The sequence below is a fragment of the Peromyscus maniculatus genome, chromosome 2 (genome assembly GCF_049852395.1).
Source record: "Peromyscus maniculatus bairdii isolate BWxNUB_F1_BW_parent chromosome 2, HU_Pman_BW_mat_3.1, whole genome shotgun sequence".
Lineage (NCBI taxonomy): Eukaryota > Metazoa > Chordata > Mammalia > Rodentia > Cricetidae > Peromyscus > Peromyscus maniculatus.
The window spans coordinates 115,608,791-115,632,270 of NC_134853.1; the positions used below are offsets into that span (position 1 = coordinate 115,608,791).

Genomic DNA, 23,480 nt, shown 5'->3' on the forward strand with positions numbered 1-23,480 from the left:
TACCAGACTTTCAAAGAAGAGTTAATGCCAATACTTCTTAAATTATTCCACAAAATAGAAACAGAAGAAACATTTTCAATTCATTTTAAGAGGTCACAGTTATTCTGATAGCCAAAACACATAAAGACTCAACATAAAAAGGAAATTAAAGATCACTTTTCCTCATGAACATAGGTGCAAAAATACTCAATAAATACTTGCAAACGAAACCCAAGAACACACCAAAAAAGACATTCACTATGATCATGTAGGCTTCAGCCCAGAGACGCAAAAAACCAATAAATATAACCCACCATATAGAGAAACTGAAAGAAAAAAAAAAACACATCTCATGATAAAAGTCCTAAAGAGATTAGGGATAAAAGGAACATACCTAAACATAATAAAGGCATGTTACAGCAAACTTATAGCCAAATTCAAATTAAATGGCGTGAAACTCAAAGCAATTCCACCAAAATCAAGAACAAGACAAGGTTATTCATTCTCTCCATATCTATTCAATATAGTACTTGAAGTTTTAGCTACAGCCATAAGACAATCGAAGGAGATCAAGGGGAAATTGGAAAAGATGAAGTCAAAGTATCATTATTTGCAGATTATATGATAGTATATATAAGTGACCCTACAAATTCCACCAGGGAACTCCTATAGCTAATAAACACTTTCAGTAAAGGGACTGAATACAAGTTTAACTAAAAAAAATTAGTAGCCCTCTTATATACAAATGACAAATGGACTGAGGAAGAAATCAGAGAAACACCATCTTTTACAACAGCCTCAAATAATAGAAAATATCTTGGTGTAACTCTAACCAAACAAGTTAAAGACTTGTATGACAAAATCTTCAAGTCTTTGAAGAAATAAATTAAAGAAGATATCAGAAGATGGAAAGATCTCTCATGCTCATGAATCGGTAGGATTAACATAGTAAGAATGGCCATCCTACCAAAAGCAATCTACAGATTAAATGCAGTCCTTATCAAAATTCCAACACAATTCTTTACAGACCTTGAAAGGACAATTCTTTTTTTTAATACTATTTTTATTTTCTAATTAACTTAACTTCACATATCAGCCATGGATTCCCCCATCTTCCCTCCTCCCACCCCCCGGCCCTCCCCTCTAACCCACCACCCACTCCCACCTCCTCCAAGGCAAGGTCTCCCCTGGGAGTCAGCCCAGCCGGGCAGACTCAGTCAAGGCAGGTTCAGTCTCCTCTTCCCTACACCAAGGCTGAGCAAAGTGTCCCAGCATAGGCCCCAGGCTCCAAAAAAACAGCTCATGCACCAAGGACGGGTCCCGGCTCCACTGCCTGGGGGCCTCCTACACAGTTCAAGCTAATCAACTGTCTCACTTATCCAGAGGCCTGGTCCAGTTCCATGGGGCCTCCTCTGCCATTGGTTCACAGTTCATGCGCTTCCACTAGTTTGGCTATTTGTAAGGCAAAGGACATCATCAACATTCTTAGCCATCAGGGAAATGCAAATCAGAACTACTTTGAGATTCCATCTTACACCTGTCAGAATGGCTAAGATAAGAAAATAAAAGTGACAGCTCATACTGGCAAGGAACTCAGACCCAGAAAGATAAATACTGTATGCATTCACTTATAAGTGGATATTAGCCATTAAGTAAATGATAGCCAAGTTACAATCCATAGACCAAGAGAGGTTAGGTAAAGAGGAGGGATCTGGGGGGACACATGGATCTCCCAGGGAAGGAGAAATAGAATAGATTTTGTGGGTGGACTGGGGGTGGGGTGGGGACAGGAGCAGGAGGGATCAGGTGGAGAGAGAGATGTGATGGAGGGAGAGAGTTTGGGGAGAGACAGCTGGAATAGCGGGGCATTTAGGAGACAGTGTGGAAACCTAGTGCAGTGGAAATTTCCTGGAATCTATGAGGGTGATTCTAGTGAGGATTCCCAGTAATGGAGAATACAGAGTTTGTACTGGACATCTCTTGAAGCCAGGCAAGGCTCCCAGTGGTCGGACTGGGTTGTGTTTGATTGAATTGTCGGCTGAGGGGGTCCCCAAACAACCCAGGCTGGCGCTAGAACAGAGGCTCACTCTCTGCAAACTGGCAGCCAGGCCCCATTGCCAAGGACAATGGCCACACAGCTAATTGAATGGGGAGGGGTCGAGCTGGTGCCTGCATGGAGACTTCACCCCTAAGATCTAGTCTCTTTTATGTGGAAAGGTATTCTGCAGACTACAGAAAGAGAAACCTGGATACCAACACAGCCACAAAGCCTTTGACCTACAATCTGTCCTGCCTACAAGGTGCTGGGGCAGTGGTGGCAGAGAACTTGTGGGAGTGGCCAACCAATGTCTGATTTAACTTGAGGCAAGTCCATGAGAGGGAGCCCATGCCCAACACTGCTTGGATGACCAGAATAGGAGACTGGATAGCCCATAGACCTAGGGTAGAACCAAACACATCATCTTTGATGATGACTGGTCTTTAAAATTTAATGAAATGATTCCTAATGGTATTCTGCTATATGTATAGGTCATTGCTTTATCCATTCATCATCAGAGATGCTTCCCCTAGCAGCAGATGCTAGTAGATGCAGAGACCCATATCCAGACATTATTCAGAAAGAAGGTCTAAGTCTTTATCAGGTCCCTCCCCTCAGAGCCTGAGGAATCCCACAGCAGAGAGGGTGGAAAGATCTTAGGAGTCAGAGGGGATGGAGAACAACAGGAGAACATGGCCCATTGAATCAACTAAGCAGGGAGCATATGGGCTCCCAGAGACTGAAGTGGCAAATATGGGATCTGCAGGGTCTGCACAGGTCTGCACCAGGTCCTCTGCATATATGTGGCTGTTAGCTTGATGGTTTTGTGGGACTCCCAATGTGAAAGTGGTTGTATCTTTGACTTGTTTGCCTGCTCTTAGGACTCTTTTCCTCCTATTGAGTTGGTTTGTCCAGCCTTTTTATAAAGGCTTTTGCCTTGTCTTATTCTATTTTGTTTCATCATGTTTGGTTCTTCTTACTTAGAGGTCTGCTCTTTTTCTGAAGTGAGACAGAGGGGAAGTGAATGGGGGAGATGGATGGTACGAAGGAGCTGGGACAAGTGGAGGGAGGGTCAGGATGTATTGTATGAGAGAAGAATCTATTTTAAATTTTAAAAAAAGTTTTATAACTGGACCTTGAGGTAGATCTATTCCAGCTTCCCGAGGAACTGCCACATCAATTTCCATAGTCACTGTACAAGTTTGCATTCCCACCAGCAATGGATAAGTGTTCCCCTTACTCTACATCCGCATCAGCATGAGCTGTTCCTTGTATAATTGACTCTGGCCATTTTGACTGGTGTAAGATGAAATTACAAAGTGGTTTTGATTGCATTTCCCTGGTGGCTAAAGATGTCAAATATTTCTTTAAGTGCTGAGCCATGTGACAACTCTCCATTTAGATCTGTAACCCACTTTTCAATTGGGTTGTTTCCTTGATGTTAAGGTTTGTTTTTGCTTTAGTTTTTAATTTTTTTTAATATTAACCCTCTACTGGATGTGTAACTAGTAAAAGTGTTTCCCCATTCTCTAGCCTGTCACTTGTCTGAATGACGGTGTTCTTTGCTACACAGAAGCTTTTCAATTTCATGAGGTCATATTTATTGTTGATCTGAATGCCTGTATTAATGGTGTTCTGTTCAGAAAGTCTTTTCCTGTGCCAATGACTTCAAGGCTATTCCCTACTTGCTCCTCTATCAACTAGCAATTCTTACCTAGCCAGTATTTTCTCTGAGTGGCACTAGACAGCATTTCTGAGGGCCATTTCCAAATGAAGTCACCAAAAAATACAAAAAAGCAAAATCTGTGGCTTGACATAGCATTCACAGGATGACAAATGAAAGGTGACTGTATCTAACCTTAACTGGAAGTGTGCATGTTAGAAATTTCAAAAATTTTGCCACTCTGAGTATCTGCGAATGATCATAAAAGGGCAGTAGTATTAGTTCTTGATTGGGGAGTAATAAATGACTTTGACTGGGTAGGTGAATTTCAAAATTCTAAAGATAGAAATTATTAATTTGTGATGGAAAAGTTCAGCAATGTCGATAAAAAAAAACCTTTTAGTGAAAATGGCAGATAAGGAAAAATGGATATAGAAAATGCTTGCAAATAGGAATCAATTCATTTACTTCCCTCTTATGCCCCCTGGTGGGTGATAAGGTCCTAAGCACTGGGGAAAGCTGAGAATATATTCATACACTTTATATATAATAAAGTTTTGGGTCATATGGAGATAAACTAAATGACCTGCATCAGTTTTGGAAGCCTGTGAAATTATCTTTTTTGTTTTTGGTCAAAAAGTGCTTTTTAATATGACAAATCTTGTAAACATGAAGCTAGTGGGAAAAAAATAAAAAGAATTATGCCAGTTTAGCCTACACCCTTGCCTTAAATACTACAATGAGTACATATGAGTATGAGCCTCATTTGCAAACAACTAAATTGGGTTAAACATAACATGTTTAGAGATATGCTATTTATTACCAATCAGTGACAACTGGGACACTTCAAACAGATGATCGACTCACAGAACTGCACACAGCCTCACACAGCAAGGCAATTCCTGTGTCTACAGTAAAATACTGTGTAAAACATCAGGCTTACCTTTATTTGATGCCTCTCTCTTGACATTCTGACCAAGGCCCTTGATGTTTACAGAATACTCCAAACATAGAATGAATGCCATTCCCATCCACCACAAAAATCAGAGTCAGCAAACAAAATTCCAAAGCATATGGATCCACAGTCCTGAGAACAACTGGATAGTGGCACAGCCTAAGGATTGAAGTGACAGCACCAACCCCCAGGCATTACCATCTTTTTTACTAGAATAATCATGTCCTCTTCCAAAGATTCATTTTCCTTTCTTGTTTATATGTTAACTATCCCTTCTCCCAAACACATTTCACATCTAATATATGGTCCAATTATGCCCTTAAAACTTTGAATTTATTTTAGATAATCTGCAAGTTTTGGCAACACACATATGTTATAGAATATTATTTTAAGATGTGTTTCATTTGTTTATGCTGTGGAATAATTGTTCAAATATGCAAAGATGTGTTGCATTCTTTTATGTTGCATTTGTTTAACTCTGTGAAGCTGTATTACTTTGCTTATCTAAAACATCTGATTGGTTTAATGAAGAGCAGAATGGCCAATAGCAAGGCAGGAGAAAGGATAGGTGAGGCTGGCAGGCAGAGACAATAAACAGGAGAAGAAATTGAGAAGGAGCAAGAGAACAAGGAGAGAAAGATTCTAGGGTCAGTTACCCAGCCTCACAGCCAGCCACGGAGTAAGAGTGAAAGCAAGATAAACAGAAGTAAGAAAAGTAAAATGTCCAGAGACAAAAGGCAGATGGAATAATTTAAGTTAAGGAAAGCTGGCTAGGAACAAGTCAAGCTAAAGCCATTTATAAGTAGTAATAAGCCTCTATGTGTGATTTATTTTAGAGCTGGATGGTGGGCCCCCAAAGAGTAAAGAGTAAAAAACAAACAACTACACACATACATCCTTTTTACACAATAAACTTTCTCCTGGGTCAACAGCTTTCAACTTACCAATCATTTTCTATTTTATAAGAAATCTATTGAAATTCTAAACAATATACTGGAAAAGGAACTGTTTGGAAAAGGAGAGAAGAAATGACAGACAATGTTAGAAATCCCATGATCTAAACTTAACATCCGGGCTTTGGTTTCTCTTTAAATAAGCTTGGCTACTCAGCCAGAAATGTATGTTGGCATAAGTTGCATTTACTGGCTGCGATAATTTGGAAAGTGTTGTTAAACAGTACCATGAGAAACAGCAGGAGTCTACTCATGCCACAGCTTAAACTCGACCACCTCACCAGAAGTGTGTTTAGATAGTTTTGAAACATGAAGCTGTTACAAGAGTTTGAGTAAGATTGTACTTTTCTCAACCCCCTTGGGCTCAATACAGGGTCCTAAGGTGCTGGGCACTCATCAAAGATCAACCTGAGACAGTGTCTATGGGTTAGTTGTCTTGTGCCAACAGAAATTAAAGACACAGAATCTTGTGTGACATGTTCCATTGGAACAATGGAAGCATGTAGTTGGATTTTTCTCCAGTCCTGTCTGGCCCACTGTCAGGACAAATCTCTCTCACCTGCCAGTCCTGCAGCCGCTCAGACCCAACTGAGTAAACACAGAGAGACTTATATTACTTATAAACTATATGGCTGTGGCAGGCTTCTTGCTATCTAGTTCTTATATCTTAAATTAACCCATTTCTATTAATCTATACCTTGCCACGTGGCTCGTGGCTTACATCTTGCTTTTCATGGTGGTGACTGGCAGCATCTCCTCACTCAGCCTTCCACTTCCCAGAATTCTCCTCTCTCCTTGTCCCGCCTATACTTCCTGCCTGGCTACTGGCCAATCAGTGTTTTATTTATTAACCAATCAGAGCAACACATTTAACATACAGAACATTCCACAGCAGAAGCAAGCTTTAATTAAGAAGAATTACACAAAAGTGAGAAATTGAGGAAAAAATGAGAAATTAAGGAAAAATGAAACTTCAGAAAGAGGGAAGGATTTCCAAGGGGGGTAAAAACTATGGAGTACCTTTGTTACAAGTTGTTATGGTTTCGTGACAGAAATCTGACCAATGCTGAGGTAAGCTCTATTGAGAATGGTTAGTTCTATAGGCTACGATGGGCCAGAGCCAATAGGGCATGTATTTCTGCCCCAACCAAGGAGATGACCATGATCTCTGTTAATGGGGTGCTAACCCTGTTATGGATGGTTGAAGCCCTATGCTGTCTATGATTTCTAATTCCATTTTTGTCAGGTTTTCAGCCTGATGCTATTGGTCACTTGGTCTGAATTACTACCCTCTGACCTTTGCTGATGTCTCAGATGTTGCTAATTACACCAAGTTCTCTTTGTTCCTACATTTACAATGATAAGCATGTAGCTTTACTGTGGAAAATATTTAACTTGATCACAAGTCAATAAGATGAAGCTGCAGGTTTTCTTAGTTACCCCACATTTAGCTCTTTATCTAAAGGGTGGTCTGAGATGGTCCCCTCAGCGAAAGTCTCTTGGGAGAAGCCATCATTACTATTAATTTAAACTGTTGCCATCAGCTGCATTAGAAGCAAGAGTATAAGAAAGGGCAATAGAACCTATGTGTGCACAGGCTTTGGCGATTTGGCGAGGGGGTAGCTGTCTTCCTGCCTAGACCTCTGTTCCTCTTCTTATCTACTGAGCTTGGTCTCTTACTCATCTGCCTCAGGATTCCAAATACTCCCTTGTTAATCCTTAAGATTCCTTTTAACCCTAGCCTCTGTTCTTGCTGACATATGAAAAATTTAGGAGTTTTCATCATGGCTACTTTCCTCTTACCTCCTGCTCCAGAGCCCCCTTGGTTCTTCCTGGCTAGAAAACAGCCACTTTTGACTGGTAGCTATAAGCCACAATAGAGTATGTGCAAGTCTCAGCTGCCAGGTCCAACTGTCCAGAGGGTTTTTCTACCCCACCTTTCCCCAGAGCACAGAAAACCCCTTATGATGATTTCACATCCAAAATGATGGTGGTGGACATCACCTTCACACCTTTTCCAGGCTGCTCCAAGCGTTCAGGGCACCTTTCTTCAACCTCACTAGGTCCACTATGTCCATTCCACATAGCCCTTGCATCCTTGACGGAACTCTAGTAGCCACAAGACAGAAGCTGGGGTTTTCCTCGCATCATGGTGACATAGCATACACATGAGCCAGCTTCCTAAACATCTCTGGGTTAGCTCTGCCACATCAGGACTTTTGGAACTTGGAGACCACCCCAAAGGCATGTAACAACCCCCCTTCTCTGAAAGGTCCCCAGCACCTACCTCATTTTTAGACATACCTCGGGACTTGATGCAGACGAATAGAGAACAAGGCTGGCTCTTAGGGTAACAATGGGCAGACTTTCAGGGAATTCACGTAAGTTCCCTCGTCTACCCCAGACAGTCTGTAAGAACTGACTCAATGTACAAGCAGAGTACATTGAGCCGGAGCTATCCAGTGCAACCCAAGGTATTGCAAGACAAAACTTAAAGCAGGTTTTGAAGGCTGGGGAAGTTGCAGGCTAGGAAGCATTGAGGAGACCTCATGCTTTAGGATAGGAAGATTCCCATCAGTTGCTGGAGAAAAGGGAGGCAGGGGTCAAGGAAACCTGCTCAGGAAATGCAGGTTAAGTTAAGGATCGGCAGTGGACAAGTGTGTATGGTCTGCGCGCTGTCTCCTCACTTCTAGAGTAGAGCAGGAGAGACTGCCCAACATCCTTTATGTACCTTCACCCAGCTCCCTCAAATATCCTGATTGCCCTTTCTAAATATCTACAAGCAGTGTCAGGAGTCGGGAAGCAACATGGTTTATTTTTGTTTTTTTTTTTTAATATTTTTTATTTTTTGCTGTTGCTTTTCTTCTTGTGGTGGTGCTGGGGGTTGAACCTAGGGCCTCGTGCATGCCAGGCTAGGGTTGTATAACTGGGCTACATACTCAGCTGACTTTTAAAACAGAGTTAACGTTGGTTTTGCCCATTTTAGTAAGAGTAATACTATACCCATTAACTTTCCCTCTGATGCATTACAACTAGAAACACTTCCATTTGAAAGTGGCCTTTGGCACCTGTTTCCAAACAAGAACATTCTTCTCACCTTTAAGGGATGGGTGGAGGGCCAGAGGAAAAATGAGGGACTATGAGCACCCTAGCATCACATCCTCCCACCAGCCCCTTCCACACCTGGGGACTCAACGAGACTCTTTAGTACCTTGCTACATCCAAGCACCTTCAGCCATCTGCCTCAATGAGCCCGCACCCATCTTCAGTGCCTCAGATGCCTGAACTGCCAGTACAGAGACTTGACTCCAGCCCTAGAACTGTCAAGGGGGCCTGAGAAATGGCAAAAGGAACAGGCGGAGGGAACTGATGCTCAAGGCCATCCACACAAGCTCACAAACTGTCCACTATTGGGTGAGATCCAGGCAAAGCGAGCACCTGCCTTGTGATGGCTTTTCCCTCATGAATAGGGGCTTATATAATCCACAGCTACTTAGAGGCGGAGCTTCCTTGCTTTCTCAACCAATGGTGAGTGAAACAGGGTGGAGTCCGAAAAGGGAGAGTGAGAGTGAAGTGGCCGGTTAGGGAAATGTATCTGTTTTCCATAGGAAAGAAGAAACATCTTCCTAAGCCAAAGATGGTGAAAACAACTTCTCGTGAGTGGAAATAACACCTAGAAACCTGATGTTATGGTGATATATTTGTAATCTAAGAAATAAAGCTTGCCTGAAGATCAGAGGACAGAGCCAGCCACAGAGGTCAGGTAGTGGTAGCAACACACCTTTAATCCTAGGCATAGTGTAGTGGGTAGCCATTCCAGCTTTGGTCTGGAAGTTCCAACCCCCATTGAGGCTTCAGTAACTATCACGCCTACAAGGCGGGGCCAAGGGAGGGCCCTGAAGACCTGAGATGGAGATCGGAATGTGTGGTGCTCTCTTCCGGCTAGAGGTGGACCGGTGGACCGAGGAGAGTTCTCCAGAGAACGCCCCAGAACCCTCAACCTACCTATCCCTTTATTTGTAAGCCACACCATTAAATAAATCTCCCTTTTAACTGTGTGGAGTGGCCTTAATAATTTCACCAATAGCATAGATCTTCTGGATCTCTGTGAGTTCAAGGCCACACTAGGCTACATAAAATTAATCCAGTCTAAAAGAGAAACAGAGCCAGGCAATGGTGGCACGCACTTTTAATTCGAGCACTGGGAAGTTTGAAACAGGAAGTGATATGGCTAGGCAGAGAAAGGAATATAAAGCAGGAGGAGACAGGAACTCGGGCTCTTGCAGATGCTCTATCAGGCAGAGGAGTGACTGGTGAGGTAAGAGGTGGTTGGCTGTGGCTTGCTCTGCTTCCCTGATCTTTCAGCTTTCACCCTGATATCGGGCTCTGGGTTTTTATTATAAGACCATTTAGGCTTTGAGCAACAGATGTCTTGGACTTATCTTGTTCCTAAGGCCCTTTGACCTTTTGTGGATCATGGTCAGAAACTCAGTTTAGAAGCATATTCTATCTTTGCCACTCCCAAGCAAATGAATTCGGGTAAGGCATGGATCTGGCTTAGCTGAGATTCCATGTTGTTTAACTCAGGGTCTCATATATTCCAGGTTGGCCTCAAACTTTCTTGAAGTTAAAGACAACCATACTTCTGATCTTCCTCCCTCTACCTCTCTAGTGTTGTCATTACAGGTGTGTGCTACCAATGTAGATTTACTTGGTACTGGTGATGGAAACCAGGGCCTCCTGCATACTAGGGAAGTATCCTACTCACTAAGCTACATCCACAGCCCATGAGATTCCATAACTTGATTTGTAAAATAAACAAACTTTTCATAGGACAGTATAATTCAGTGTGGCATGCCCTAAAACTGTCCCACTTAAGGAAACAGTATCATCTCCCTATTTCATCTGTTCAGGTAACTTGAAATATTCTTAGTATAGATAGCCTCTGTAGTTACTAATAAACTTGAATTATTTTTTGAGATTTTTTTTTTCAGTTAAAGCACAATGATTCTGAGTGCCTGGGACTGATAGAAGTGAGAGCTAATTAACCAATTAGTTAATGACTCCTTCTCTAGGAAATTATCTGCTAGAATGATCTCTTCCTTGATTTTTCTGGCACAACATGTTATCCCAAAAGATTACAAGTACTTTAGAAATGGAGGAAATGTTTTATTTATCGTCACCACAGTATGCCTGGGGAGGTCAGAGGACAAGCAGGAATTGAGTAATAGTTCACTCCTTCCACTGCGCGGCCCAGGGATCCAACTCAGGTTGTCAATTCAGGGTATGGCAAGCAGCTTTTCCAGCTGAGCTATCTTTTCTTGCTGGCAATTGGTGAGAGCAGCTGCATTACTTCAAAACAACTCAAGGATGCCAGCAGTTTCTACCACTAACTTAGTTTTGTCTCTCGGTGGTACCACTGTTTAGTTAGTGAAACATAAGCCAGATGTTTTTGGCCTTGATGTAGATAGTAGTATCCAGGCATAGGTAAAGGTAAAGATGTAAATGCCCTCATTTAAAGATGAATGGAAGGGTGGGTTGATGGTTCCAAGGAGGTCTTGGGCATGCTAGTCAAGTGATCTATCATTGAGCTACTTAGAGTCATGAATACCATTCATAACCTAGTCTTCAGCATTGTTTTTATTTCATGAGTTTCCATTAAATTATTTCCTTGTACATTTTCTTTTAAATAATTTGTATAACAAATAATAACTGTGATAGTTTTTATTGAATATGCCCTTAGGACATCAGAAAACTTAAATGTCTCTGAAACTTGCAGTTTCAAAATTAGGAAGTTTATGTGAGACACAAAGATCTTTTTTTTTTTTAAAATGACCAAAGAATTAAAGTTATTTACTCAGAAGCCATTTGTTCCTCATCAGTAGGTGTCCTATCTTCCATGGGCTCCTCATTCATTGCCTCAACAAAGGCATTCTCACCGGACTGCTCACCCAGTTGCTCAGGAGGAAGGAAGTATGGCTCCTCAGGAGGAAGGAAGTTTGGTGTTGGCCTTTCACCTAAGGCTATTTGATTGGGGTCCGTAGAAAAATCCATAGACTTAGATTTTGATTTTTTTGAGCTGGGTCGTCTCAAGTCTGAAGAAGTGTTGCCCCAATATGAGCTGCTCTCTCCACTTTTCGAAAAAGATGTATCAGATACCCCTTCTGAGGGGTGGAAGTAAGACAGATTGGCCAGCTCCGGGTTCACAGTGTATTGGTTGTCATAACTTTTGTCCCTAGAAAGAAGAGAACACACATCAGGAGTTATCTTTAGTTGCATATACATGTAACTCAAATCAGAACAGTTAAAAACAGAAATAGAGTCTGTCCAATGTATTAATTAATGCAAAGGGTATAGTTTTTTTCCATTGTAGTTGTATTTAATCCTTGTGTAAATGAACCATGGATGCTTAGTGTATGCAGCCTGTCTCAAACGTCAATATTAGAATTTAAAAGCCAACAATAAAGATTGCCTTAAGTAATAAAGGTGTAACAAGAAACATAAAATGAAGCTGAATTAGAGAAAATAAACATTTAACTTTACAGTTTTAATGGGTCGGAGAAGTACCTTATCAAAGCACCACAGTCAAAGAATAAAATTAAGGATAATAGAATGGTGAAGATTAAAAAGTAATCCTGTGGAGGTTTAAAGTAATGTTGCAAAGAGACCAGGCTCTCAGGTTCAAATGGAAATATATATATGTATATATATATATATAATAAATTTAATTCTTTTTATTTATTCTTCTCTCATACAATACATCCCAACTGCAGTCTTCCCTCCCTCCACCACTCCCAGTTCTCCCCCACCTCCCCTTTCCCTTGGATCCACTGCTCCTCCCTTTTCCTTCAGAAAAGAGCAGGCCTTCCAGGCACAGCAACTGATCACAGCATAACAAGTGACAATAAGTCTAGGCATAACCCTTATATCAAGACTGGAGGAGACAATCCAGTAGGAGAAAGAGGGTCCCAAGAGCAGGAAAAAGAGAGACACACCCAACTCACACTGTTAGGAGTCATATTTTTATAAGAAAAGATAAATGATTATTGAAGACAAATGTCTAGGCCTCAAGGCATAAAAGTGGCAGATTTTCTGTTTCTTTCAAGGTCTTAAGCAAGGCTACCAAAAAAATTAAATGTTAAACCCCAAGCAAATGAGCTAGTTAGAAGAGAATAAATGGCCTTTGTACTCCAGGGCTATTTTGCAGGCATGCAGAGGGAGGAAGCATTGTCTAAAGTCTCTATATCCTTCCTAATCAACTGTGAGTTTATTTATGACTATTTAAACTACTGGGGGCAAATACAGTGAGACATTCTCCGAAACAGGGCTCACATTCCCAATGCATAGAGGAAGTAGATTCGAGCTGAATATCTTATCCATTACTGAGGAGGGTACATATTCCTATTAATCCATGAAAGATGGGAGGGAGAGAGCAAGACGCCTTGGACTAGCACTGAAGACTGAAAAGGCCAGTAGGCTTACCTTAGGTGTTTCAGTTTGCACAGTGTGGCAAAACAAAATATCAGGAGGGGAATTAAGAGGATAAGGGTCATCAGTGAGATTCCCAGCATTAATTTGAGCTTGATTTCCTCTAACTCTAACAGTTTGTCTTCGTTAGTATTGTTCAAATCAGAGCCTGGGAGGAAAGAAACACAATACGATGGAAAACTGACTGTTACGCATGTTTTCCTTGAGGAATAAGGATAACAGAAGATAGCTGTAACATTCACAGCTCACTCTTCCTACCCCAGACAATGGCAAAAAAAAAAAAAAGTGGGCCATTTTTCATCCACATACACAGTTTTTCTCTGTAGTCTTCATAACAATCTTGGAGTAGCTGTGCTTAACTCCATTTTAGATACTCACAGAACTTTGCAAATCTTCTACTAATCAAAATGTGTTTTTAAGCCCAAGCGACACATGACAACATTTTTATGGAGCAGCCTTTCTTCTTGGCTTTACTAGAAACCACTTTAAGTAACTTATTGTCTCTGAAAAGGTTATTAGAACAATTGACAATTTCTTCTGAAAGGAAAGGTGTATGTATTGTTGTTGGGCGCACACTGGTTGTTCTTTTGAACTAAAAGTGTGTAGTATTGGTGGTTTCCTCTCTAAGGCTTAAGAGATAAGTTTGCCATTTTCTTACCAAGATGATTAAAGTTAGTGTACTTGATATTACAAAAAGAAAGAGAAGTGACTTTTTAGACTCCAGAAGTGAATTAACTCACAAAATCATGGCTGGCTCCAGAGACATTAAGAATCTCATAAAATCTGCTGGGCGGTGGTGGCGCACGCCTTTAACCCCAGCACTCGGGAGGCAGAGCCAGGCAGATCTCTGTGAGTTCGAGGCCAGCCTGGGGTACCAAGTGAGTTCCAGGAAAGGCGCAAAGCTACACAGAGAAACCCTGTCTCAAAAAACCAAAAAAAAAAAAAAAAAAAAAAAAAGAATCTCATAAAATCTGAGGAAGATGTCTCTTTACTGTCAGATTTTGGATGTTCATGAGAATACATCATACAAAACATATTTAATGTTGAAATTTCCCTTCTCACAGTGCTCTCCCGACCACTCACAGTGTTCCTAGAGCCTTCATGACTTTCTAGGTAATATGTAGATTATACTCAATGACGGATCTAGACTCCCATGTCAGTCTTCTCTGACTTTTAAACATTTTAATTATTGTGCTTGGTATATAGCCCAGTAGAGCTCCCGCTAGCATGTTGAAAGGTTTAGGTTCCTAATACCAATAAAGAGTAAAAATTATATTATCCCAGTATGATCTTAAAGCAAGAGGAATGGAATGTGTACAGCTGTCATTGACTGTTATCGGACTTTCGGACCCATTTGGGAATAATCAAGTAGATTATATTAAAATGAACTGCCCCCCCTTAAATGCACCTCTAGTTCCCAAAGCCTTTTTTCTCTTTCTTTTTTCTTTTCTTTTTTCTTTTCTTTCTTCTCTCTCTCTCTCTCTCTCTCTCTCTCTCTCTCTCTCTCTCCCTCTCTCTCTCTCTCTCCCCCTCCCTCCCTCCCTCCCTCCCTCCTTCCTTCCTTCCTTCTTTCTTTTTTGAGACAGGATGTCATTGTGTAGCTCTGGTCATTCTGAAACTTGCCTCCCAATAGTCTTTATAAATGGGTATGTTGCTGGGCGGTGGTGGCACATGCCTTTAATCCCAGCACTTGGGAGGCAGAGGCAGGCAGATCTCTGTGAGTTCAAGGCCAGCCTGGGCTACAGAGTGAGTTCCAGGACAGGCTCCAAAGATACACAGAGAAACCCTGTCTCGAAAAAAACAAAATAAATAAACAAATGAATGAATGAATGAATGGGTGCGTTCTTGGGGTTAACTCATAGAACCTCTAGCTGCTGTTTTGTCTCCCAGAAAGCAAGCCACATTCCCTGTCTGAGAGAGAGAAGAGGGAGGAAGGGAGAGAGAGGGAGGGGAGGGACAGAGAGAGGGGAGGAGAGAATTACAGAGAACTGCTATGACCTTATAGCTCTCACTGAGTTCTCTCCCGACCCTTCTCTCTTCTCTGACAGCTAGGCCCAAGACAACCTTATACTGTAGCTTTATTCTCTTGTCTAGAGCCTTTCTCTATGCCAGGAGCCACATAGGTAGGTCACACTAAGTCGATGGTATGGAAATTTATCTTCTACTCGGCCCTAAACCTGTAATAGTCAGACACTCTGGATCTGAAGGAAGCTGATAGAACTAGACAGTCTAGCCCTTCTAAAGATCCTCATAGCTGCCTATGGCCATGATGTTGTATCTCTCTTGATATTCCAGGAACTGAAGGATCTATGTCCTTTCAAGGCTTTATCATGGCTACCTACTGATGGGCCATGATGCTATCTCTCCTAATTGCTTTTCACTTCAGGGTTTCCTCATGGCTGCCTAGGACTCTCCTAACAAAGGATATCTGACAGATAGTTTGCCTCAATCTCCTTTTTCTACAAATCCCTTACTCTTCCTAACATAGCACATTTATCAAAGTCAAGGTCAGAACCAGAGGAGGCTTTACAATGTATAAACACTAGAAGTTACAGGAAGTTAACTGCAGGTTTGGGCTGGCTTTTGCTTTATGCCTCAAGTTCTTCATAAAATAGACTTGTTGGGAGAACTGGCATAATTTGGCTAAAACATCAGAATACATGCTTTATAGTATGTCCTCAATAAATGGTAGGAAACCAGTCAACTCCAAGTTCAGTCACTTAAATGCTAAGTAGAGAGATGACAACCTTTATCTAAGGTGACTCACCACTGCCATTCCTGAATATAAATAAGACTCATTCCATTTTCTTATAGCAGCTCAAGGCAAGGGATACATTTGTCAAATAATTCATTACAGAACTGAGCAGACAGATATGCCATCAAATATATCTATTTTACAATTATTTACTTGTAGGACAAATGGTGTGAGAAAAATTAAAACACCGCCTTTTAATATGACTTTCCATTGGTACCCAAGTCAGAAGGCTCACAACCACATGTAACTCCAGTTCCAGGGGATCTGACACCCTCTTCTTGCTTCCACAAGTACCTGCACATATGTGGTACACACACACACACACACACACACACACACACACACACACACACACAATCTTAACATCAAAAAAGTAGAAACCAAAGAAGGGTGGGGTAAGAGAACTTCGTACTTTTTGCTATTGTTTTCTTTAAATTTAAAACCTTAAAGTAAAGCCTACTTTTAAAAGACTATATACATTATATGTATTATTCACTTACCTGTCTTAATCTGTTTCAACATTGTGAATCACAAGGCAGAGGGGATGATAATAGTCATTGGTAAAAGAGCAACAAGAGTATTTGAGAAGCATAATTTGTCAATGTAATCAATGTCCTCTTTGATATGGCATTAACCATCATTACACTTTCCCACATATACTCATTACCCTTTTTCTATGAGAAATTGTTTCACAATGCAGTCACTAAAATTCGGGTGATATTAATGTATCTATTAATTGAAGTACTTTGTTCTTACCTGGAATTGGTTGAAAGAATTGATCTTTATCACCCATGTTCCCTGCTGATCCACTTATAGCTGTTAAAACAATATGTTGATGTTGTAAGTAAGATTCACTTACTAAAATTTTTACATGTGTGTAAAGGTGTGTGTATATTATGTGAAGTCTGTTTTTATTGTTCATTGTAGTATTGTTTTGTAAAGGGAACATCTCTACAACTCAGGTTCCAAAGAGCTTATCTGATACATGTGTATTTCCCATAGGGTCCATTATAGTATTTAGGGGCATTAACAAACTAACACTATGCTTAGAGGCCTGTAGCATGAATCTTAAAAGTCCTTATTAATAAAAACAAACCCAGGGCCAGGTATTGGGGTGAACGCTGAAAGATCAGAGAAGCAGAACAAGCCACAGCCACCTCACCTTGCCAATTCCTCAGCTGATCCTGTTTCCTCAGACTGGAAGCCTCTGAGTTCTCATCCAGAATGAATCTCAGCTGAACTGGGCTGCTCAAAAGCCTAAAAGCTTAACCAGGCCTATTTCCTTGTCCTCATGCCTTAAATACCTTTTTGCTTCCTGCCATGACTTCCTGGGATTAAAGGCTCTTGTTACCACGCCTGGCTGTTTCCAGTGTGGCTTTGAACTCACAGAGATCCACACGGATCTCTGCCTCTGAAATGCTAGGATTAAAGACGTGTGTGCCACCATTTTCTGGCCTCTATATCTAGTGGCTGTTCTGTTCTCTGACCCCAGATAAGTTTACTAGGAAGCACAATATATTGGGGAACACAATATCACCACAGAGGCCAGTTCAAGGTATGACTGTCAGGCAACTGAAAATATTTAAAATTGTATCGACAAATGATCTGGAAGGTTCTATAAATATTGATTTTAGGTTAACAGAGATCTTAATCTCGAGTAGGTAATACTGAATGTAAATACACAATATGCAAATAATAATGGTTGAGTGAATGATATATATTTCATTTTTATAATGTATATGTATATGACAAATTCATTACATATCTTAATACATATGTCTGTATCTGCATAAACTATATGGATGCATAGATTGATCTATTTATTGTGTTGTGCATGTACACTTGTGTATTCATGCTATACACATTACTTTCATGCACAAATATATACTGGTACTTTGCACTTATATGTGCATCACTTAGATGTGCATCTCTGTGTGTTTATACACATGCTGCCCCAAACATGGAGGGACCATACTGGGCAAAAACTTTGCTTAAAATGCTGAATCATGCACTTAGTTGAAAGTTTTTTTATCTGGGCTCATCTGTTTCTCAAGTCAAAGCTATAAAACAGGAAGACTGTGATAATTACAACACAAAAAAACCAACTCCCCTATACCAGCAGGTGTCCTCTGTGATTTTAAGACTATTTGTCGGAGGATATACTTCTGGATGCAAAAGAATTGGAAACTGCGGCTTTATCATTTCTCTGCATATTACATTTGCTGTTACAAGGGGCAACAAACATGAACTTATTAATTATTGTTGGAAATATTTAGACCAGTCTTGTCTTTCTTATATAAAATGTCAGATAATTAATATAAATAGAAATGTTAGAAACATTTTCCCAGTTACCTAACTGCATGAATTTACCTTTTGCTAACATTGTCCAAAATGCAGGCACATTGGGGGTTGATGCTGTTCAAAAGAGATGACATGGGTAACAGGTGAGAATCTATTGTCTACAATTATGTGCTCACTCAAAAACTTTAGGAGAGTTATCCTGGATTGTTATGGCTTCACAAATACTTTATAAGGAACAATGATCTTGGCAAGAAAATAAAATGGTGATTTTGAATATGTAGCCTCCCACTCTTAAGACCCTCCCTCAAATAATCCTAGGAAACATTAATTGTTGTGACTTGAGATACATTTATTCTTTAATCAAGTAGAAAATTTTACAATGTCATCAAAAATATTAAAATATACTCTATATATTTGTCCTAGATAGATCTAAACATTTATAAATGTATTATATATATTATATATAAAATACATTTATATGTTTAATTAAATATTTAAAAGTTCAGTTCCTATAGCATGTCAGGTACCTCTGAAAATGGACTCTTACATATTTGCCACTTAAAGACTCCAGGATGGCTCTAAATGATAGTGGTATGGATTCTTTAGGCATGCTATTCACTTATGTCATGTTCAGACCAGTGAGCTCATTGCCTAAGTTATAGAGTAATATGCTCCAGATATCAATACAGTGTAGTAGTTTTAATACTTGGAAAATCTTTACGCAAGGATTCATAAGGTTTTGCTTCTTCGCTGGCAGATGTTTTAGCTGTAGTTGCACTGACGAGTTTATCTAGGAAAAGAGATAAAGTATTTTCAACATATTAAAACATTGACCAAATGTCTGGGGTTTCCATATTTTAAGACTACAAATGGAACAAAGACAAGGAGAGAGGAGAGGAAAGAGAAATGAAGAGAAGGAAGGAAGGCAATGGAGAATAGTGTTTTTGTGATTATGGGGTGCCTGAAATAGGGCTAACATGTCTGTGCTCTGTGAAAGAGAAGAAAAGCTTGGAACTCAGGCCTTTAGAGGTAATGATGAGCTATTTGCTAAGATGGCTGGCTTCGGCAGGCTCCCTACACAGGCCTTAGTATAAATCTCAGCCTACAATGTGTCGATGCGGTCACATCACTGAGTGTTTCAGCTGTATCAGTTAATAGCATAAGTTCCATATGGGACACTACCCCACTAAAGGGGAATTTCTGCGGAGTGGCGGAATAAATCCACAGAGCCTACAAATCCATCACAGGTATCCTGTTAATAAGAAAGGGTAGAAAATAAATATTCAGACAGAACTCAAAACAGGTGAAAAGTCCAAGCTACAATGCAACCATTTATTCCTACTAAGAACATCCAGGTGCCTCAATTTACCCCACTCTCCATGGAGCATTAGAGACTATACTGAAGCAATTTATCATTAGTGAAAGAACTATCCTGGGGCTCACTGTTTACTTGATAGGCTAGCTCTTGTGGAACGTTCCTACAACGCCCACATGTAGAAGGCACAGGTTTTATTCATTCCAATTTTGTTGACAATCTTCTAGTTATAGGGTTGGAATCTATGGTTTTGGAATCTCTTCCTTGGGTACTATGGTTTTCAGTAATTCTTTTTTTTTTTTTTTTTTTTTGGAAATTTGACGTGTCTGGGGTGCTTTAGAGTCAGCTAACTGTAACTTTCCCCACACAACTCAAGATGCTTGCTCTACACAAGCAAGATGCCCTTGGTAGTTTAACTAAGTTTGTTCTAAAAGTGTGACTGGCACAGAGCTTGGAATTGCCCATATTCTCCATTACTGTCAAGTAAATTGATTAATAATGAAGCATTAATGAGCCTGTCCCAGTATCAAAATTGCCATAGCCAGAAAGAATCACTTTTTGCTATTTCACACCATTCAAAGTATAAAAGAGGAAAAAAACCCACAAATACAGGTTTAGTAAAGATGAGTAATAGCCTGGAATCCTAACTTTAGTTAGTGTTTCTTTCCATGCAAACTGGAAAACAGAGTTAGAATTGAGAGACTCTGTCTGCTTCCTCTGTAATGGTCACTGGAATGCTTACAGAGCTTCACAAAAAAAATGTTGTGGAAGAAAATTTAGAAAAAACAAAAACAGGAGATGACATAACTCTGTTGGTGCCTAGAAGCACAAGATGGACTCTAGAGGAGAACCATAGGCCTCACCCATGTCCCTGGTCTGTTCTGGAATCCCGCCCTAAGGGATTTGCCTGTGGAGCTGTGGACCGTGCATTTAGTACTCACAGTTCTTCAGCACAAACTTCAGGTCAGTTGTGGCACTCACAGCGATTTCAGAGTCTGTACCATTTGGATTATGTGTGGTGAACACATCTACAAACAGAAAGTCAGAAGTCTTTAGCAACCAGTAATCACTGCTTGTCCATTATATTTTTTTTTCATCATAGTGAATTTTTAAACTTTAAAAAGTATCCACTGACTAATGAAAAAATAATTAGAGACAACAAAAAATATGAGACTTTTTCAAAGGAAGGGGAGCAAGGAGCAAGCTGAAAATTCATAAGGAAAAAAGTCAAACTAATTTTCTTATGATACATAACTGTGAGAAACAATTAAGGAAATTCATGGAAAATATGTATATGGCTATAAGATACCTAAATCAATTTGTAGGCAAAATGTCACTAAATCTTAACCTCAGTACATCAGAAAATGAGACAGGATTAGAGACAGGGTTGCTGAGCTTATAATTCAGTTAAAACCAGATTGGAGTAGGGTGTGCTCCTAGATGGATCTGTCTCGTGTTATTATACAAAAGGGGAGTCTGCGGGAAGAAATGAGAAGGACACGAAGAGGGTGAGGCACAAACTACTGCTGCCACAAGCCAAGACACATCTGAGCCACCAGGAGCCGAAGGAAGGAAGGAAGGAAGGAAGGAAGGAAGGAAGGAAGGAAGGAAGGGAGGGAGGGAGGGAGGGAGGGGAGGGAGGGAGGGAGGGAGGGAGGGAGGGAGGGAGGGAGGGAGGAAGGAAGGGTTCTCAGTCTTTGGCTTTGGATGGAGCACTTACTTGATTGGTTCTGCTTTGATTTTTGACTTCCAGCCTCTAGAACTATAGGAAACTAGTTTTCTATTGTCTCTATCCTCCTAATCTGTGGCATTTTTGTTTCAGCAGGGTTAAGAAATGGATCCATGCCTCAAAATAAGTTTGGGCTGACTTACCATCATATAGACCAGTTTTTACTAAAGGAAGTATCACGATGCCAGGATGAACCACAGTAGACAGAAATAGTAAAAAGATAACCTTATAAAATTTCATAACACTTCATGAAAAAATGTTGTAAGAAATAAGGCTTTGTTTACACACTGAAATGCCTACAAAGTAAATTAGAATTTCAAAACGGGGAAATAATATGGTGGTGAGAGATTATAAGGCAGGATTAAGGAAAATCAAACCAGTGTAATCAGTCATACATATGCTATTAACTTAAAACACTTACATTGCTTTATGTCTTTATAGTAATTGCCAGTTTTCTCATTAGCAGGAGTATCTTCTTCATTTTCTTCTGATTTATGTATAACATGAGTATCATCTATATTTTCATGTATAGGAGGAGCACTATTAGCCAGATTTTCATCATCTGAATAATACTGTTCTTCATCTGAAGGCATCACCTCAGGGTTCCCTGAAAAAGAAAACATGACACAGAATGGAATAGAATATGTTATTTTTCTTTACTGCTTTCTCTCACTAAAATTTTTTCACAATTAGAGATTGAGATTTAAAAGTTAAATTATATTGCATCTTCAACTTTCAATCATCTTGCAGAAAACTTCCATATGCTGACTTTCTGTGATTGAGAATCAACCTTCTTCTGACTGACTAATTTTAAATGTTTACTTACGTTCCACATTGGACTGTAGATTGCTAATGTTTGGGATAAAAACCCCAAATAAAAAGATAAACGATATAAAATCCATTGGGAAATTGATGTGATTTATCTAGCAATCCACTGTCTCCTCAGGGCTTCCTTCTTGTGGATCAGCAGGACCTAAGACTCAGAAGGACATTATGACATCATTGTTTGTGGGAAATGGAATGCCAGAGAAATGCCCGGAACTTTGTGACTCCATTGACCATTTCATTTTTGGCGTTACGATGATTTTAGTTTTTAAAAATAAACACTTTTTTCTTTGAAAGATAACAAATGTGTTTTCATAAAATAATGTTAGTTATTGGTCCATGAATTATAAATAATCGATCTTGTTGATAATGACATAAAAACCTTTGGAACTTAGGGTTTTGTTTCTAACGACATCAGATCTGTCAGAGTGCTGCAATCTGCTGAAAATGAAAACAACAACAAAACAAAATGAAAATCTAGTCAGAGGAAGCAAAACTCAAAACAATCCAAATGGCCTCTAAGTTCTCATTCATAAACTATTTGACTATAATTCTTTAAGAAAAGTTTTATGAAACATCTTTTTTATTTTAAGAATTATTTTCTTCATAAGATGTAACATATTTGTTTTGTTTAATACGTGTTTTTCAATGAGGTCAAACTTCTATTTCACATTTAAAATAAGAAAATTATCTCATACTTAGCTAGTTGAAATGTGACTCCAGTATACACACACACACACACACACACACACACACAGCCTTGTACATGGATTACTTACATAATAACAATTAATGAGCAATAAAGACAGATAACTGATTGACATTATTATAGTCACCTAACTTTGAAGTATGCTAACTTCAATTATTATTGATGATAACCTTTCCACATCAGATGATATTCATACTTACAATACAAGCATCAGAAAAAACAGCATAGCATCACAGGGCTTTATGTTTGTCTTCAGTGAAGGGGAAGGGCATAAGTGAAGTACATCCTCTCATGCATCTCCTCTCTTCCCTCTCTCCCTCTCCACCCTCCCCTCCCACCATTACTTTCTCTCCTTTGTCTCATATCTTCCTCTCTCTCCTCTTCTCTCTCCTCTCTAACTCCTCACTCTCCCCTTTCTTCCACTCTCATGTTTTCACCTCACTCCTCACTTTCCATCCCTCTGTGCTCCCTTTTCTTTCCCCTCTCTCACACACACTCCTACCTCTCCTCAATCCTCCATTTCCCCTTTCCCTCCCACTCTCTTCTCCGGCCTCTCACTCCTCTTCAGCTCTCACTGTGTCCTCTGTTATCTTTCTTTACCCTTGTCCTCACCCCCCTCTTTTCTCCCTCTCCTTTCTGTTTCAGCTCTCACTTAGATCTCACTCTTCCATTTCTCTTCTCCTGTTCGTCTCCTCTTCTTTCTTTCCTGTCTCTCTCCTCCCTTTCTCCCCTTTCTTTCTGTCTCCTACATCTCTCTCTCTCTGTTTCTC

General features: G+C 40.0%; 1 protein-coding gene across 1 annotated transcript; it reads right to left on the reverse strand.

Moving 5' to 3' along the window:
- Window positions 1–11,210: 11,210 nt before the first annotated feature.
- On the reverse strand, window positions 11,211–22,161 carry Eqtn (equatorin). Its single transcript, XM_015992854.3, has 8 exons — window positions 22,003–22,161; window positions 21,598–21,783; window positions 20,389–20,475; window positions 18,839–18,922; window positions 18,202–18,246; window positions 16,588–16,647; window positions 13,071–13,224; window positions 11,211–11,823 (listed from the first exon to the last, which is right to left on the reverse strand). The coding sequence occupies exons 1-8, from the start codon at window positions 22,076–22,078 to the stop codon at window positions 11,442–11,444; spliced, it is 1,074 nt and encodes a 357-aa protein (XP_015848340.1). The 5' UTR covers window positions 22,079–22,161; the 3' UTR covers window positions 11,211–11,441.
- Between the last annotated feature and the right edge of the window lie 1,319 nt (window positions 22,162–23,480).